Raw genomic sequence first — 1,876 nt, 5'->3', positions numbered from 1 at the left:
CTAGTCGACCATCCTAAGTGGCTCGTTGACCATTGAATGTAAAAAAAATAATAACGCTTTCTTTTTATTTTATTTTAATTTTGATATCTTCTTTTAGCTTATATTTTATTTGGTCAAAACATGACTATTAACATTGTTTTTTAAGGAAAGTGAAAAAAATAAAATTAAAATATGTATTAATGAAAAAAAAATGATTTTACACATTGTTAATGTTTCATTTTTCTTAATTTTTAACCATGTTAGAATAATTTTCATTTTTAATAATATTGATATAGAGAGAAAATATAATAGGAAATGATTTTTTAAAATTTTTCTTTCTATTCGTTTTTTCAAACAAAAATCTTGATTAAAACCGATAGTTAGGATTACATAGAAAATGGGTCCTTTGATTACATTAGGCACTTCAAAAAGAAAAGAGAATAAAGTGGGTGGATGTATAGTTGGTCCATATATACAAATTTGGCTAGCTTTATTTATCAAATCCACGTTTTTAGGTCAAGCCAAACAATCGTTGTTGCCATCGTATCAATGCACCCCACAAGTAACCTTTAATCGTACGAGATTAGGCGCCACTAATTAATTTGCAGGTTTACAACCCTAAGCCACCTTAGCTACTCATTCCTTCCCATATCAAACCAATCACTGTTTCGCCCAAACCAAAAGTCTCCTCCTTATTTTAGGGTTCGCCTTTCGTACGCGGGAATCATTTTTCTCATTAACTATAAAATAATCAGTAGTAGGGCAGTTGGACGATCAATTCACAACGACCATTCTCAGTTTACTATTGAAAATCCTCATTAAAAAACCCATTACAAAGTAATTAAAATGGTGTTTGCAGTCTATAAATACTAATCCTAGGGTTACAAGGGCCTGCCATATATGACCTCTCTATCTCTCTCTCATATATATGCCGGTTTCTGGTTTTGGGTCAGTGAATCAATTGGAGAATTCCAGTGCTGTGCTTGAAGGGTTTGAAGAAGACGGTGCAGAGGGAGTTGGGTCTTGCCCAATCATGAGGAAGCGACAGGTCGTTGTGAGGAGAGATGAAGCTCCAAGCTCCACTGCTTCAGCTTTCACGGTGAGGACTGTGAAGTACGGTGAGTGCCAGAAGAACCACGCGGCGAGCGTTGGAGGTTACGCCGTCGACGGGTGCAGGGAGTTCATCGCGAGTGGGGAAGAGGGCACAGCCAATGAACTTGTTTGTGCCGCCTGCGGCTGCCACCGGAACTTCCACCGAAGGGAGGTGGAGACTGAGGTAGTGTGTGATTCTTCACCTTCCTCAAATGGGAGGTAGCTTGCTACAATATGAATCCATAATAAATTTAGCTCATGCAATGAATTGACTTCTGGCTTTCTTCTTCTTTTGAGTTTGAGATCTCTCAGTAGAAGTCTATTTTTTTTTCTCTTTTGGGTGCAATCTGATGATTTGTAGTAGTTTTCATGGTTTCGTGGTTTATCTGTGAACATGAGTAAACTCCCTCAGCTCTGTAAGATATACTGTGCTTTTGAAGGAGATACATATATATATATATATATATATACAAATATGTGAGTGCGTGTGCGCGATTGTTCTCTATTAGTTTGCCCATCTTCTACACTTTAATTAATCAAATTGCTTGGTTTAGCAAACACGAAATTAAATTAATCAGATAGCCTTGTCCTGATCATAAATTGGGTGTCGAAGAAAAATATATACAGTTAGCCTTGTCCTGATCATAAATTGGGTGTCGAAGAAAAATATATACAGTACCCTAATTTGTTTAATTTTTATTAAAGAAATATACATATATTCATCAATCCCTTTATTAAATAAATTTTCCTCTGCTTTTAATTTTGAAAAAAAAAAAAAAGGAAAATCAGTTCAAAACATTCTTCA

The 1,876-nt window shown here is 35.4% G+C and overlaps 1 protein-coding gene across 1 annotated transcript; it reads left to right on the top strand.

Annotated features, from left to right (window-relative positions):
- Window positions 1-577: 577 nt before the first annotated feature.
- Window positions 578-1,547, top strand: LOC131156163 (mini zinc finger protein 2-like). The gene has a single exon (XM_058109630.1). The coding sequence runs from the start codon at window positions 908-910 to the stop codon at window positions 1,292-1,294; it is 387 nt and encodes a 128-aa protein (XP_057965613.1). The 5' UTR covers window positions 578-907; the 3' UTR covers window positions 1,295-1,547.
- The last annotated feature ends 329 nt before the right edge of the window (window positions 1,548-1,876 follow it).

The sequence above is a fragment of the Malania oleifera genome, chromosome 1, assembly GCF_029873635.1.
Source record: "Malania oleifera isolate guangnan ecotype guangnan chromosome 1, ASM2987363v1, whole genome shotgun sequence".
NCBI classification, from domain to species: Eukaryota; Viridiplantae; Streptophyta; class Magnoliopsida; order Santalales; family Ximeniaceae; genus Malania; species Malania oleifera.
Note: the sequence above shows the minus strand (reverse complement) of the source record. Positions and strands in the feature narration are given on the sequence as shown.

What these genes read in the sequence shown, in the direction of transcription:
- LOC131156163 (XM_058109630.1), top strand. Translation starts at nt 908, where the DNA reads ATGCCGGTTTCTGGTTTTGGGTCAGTGAATCAATTGGAGAATTCCAGT.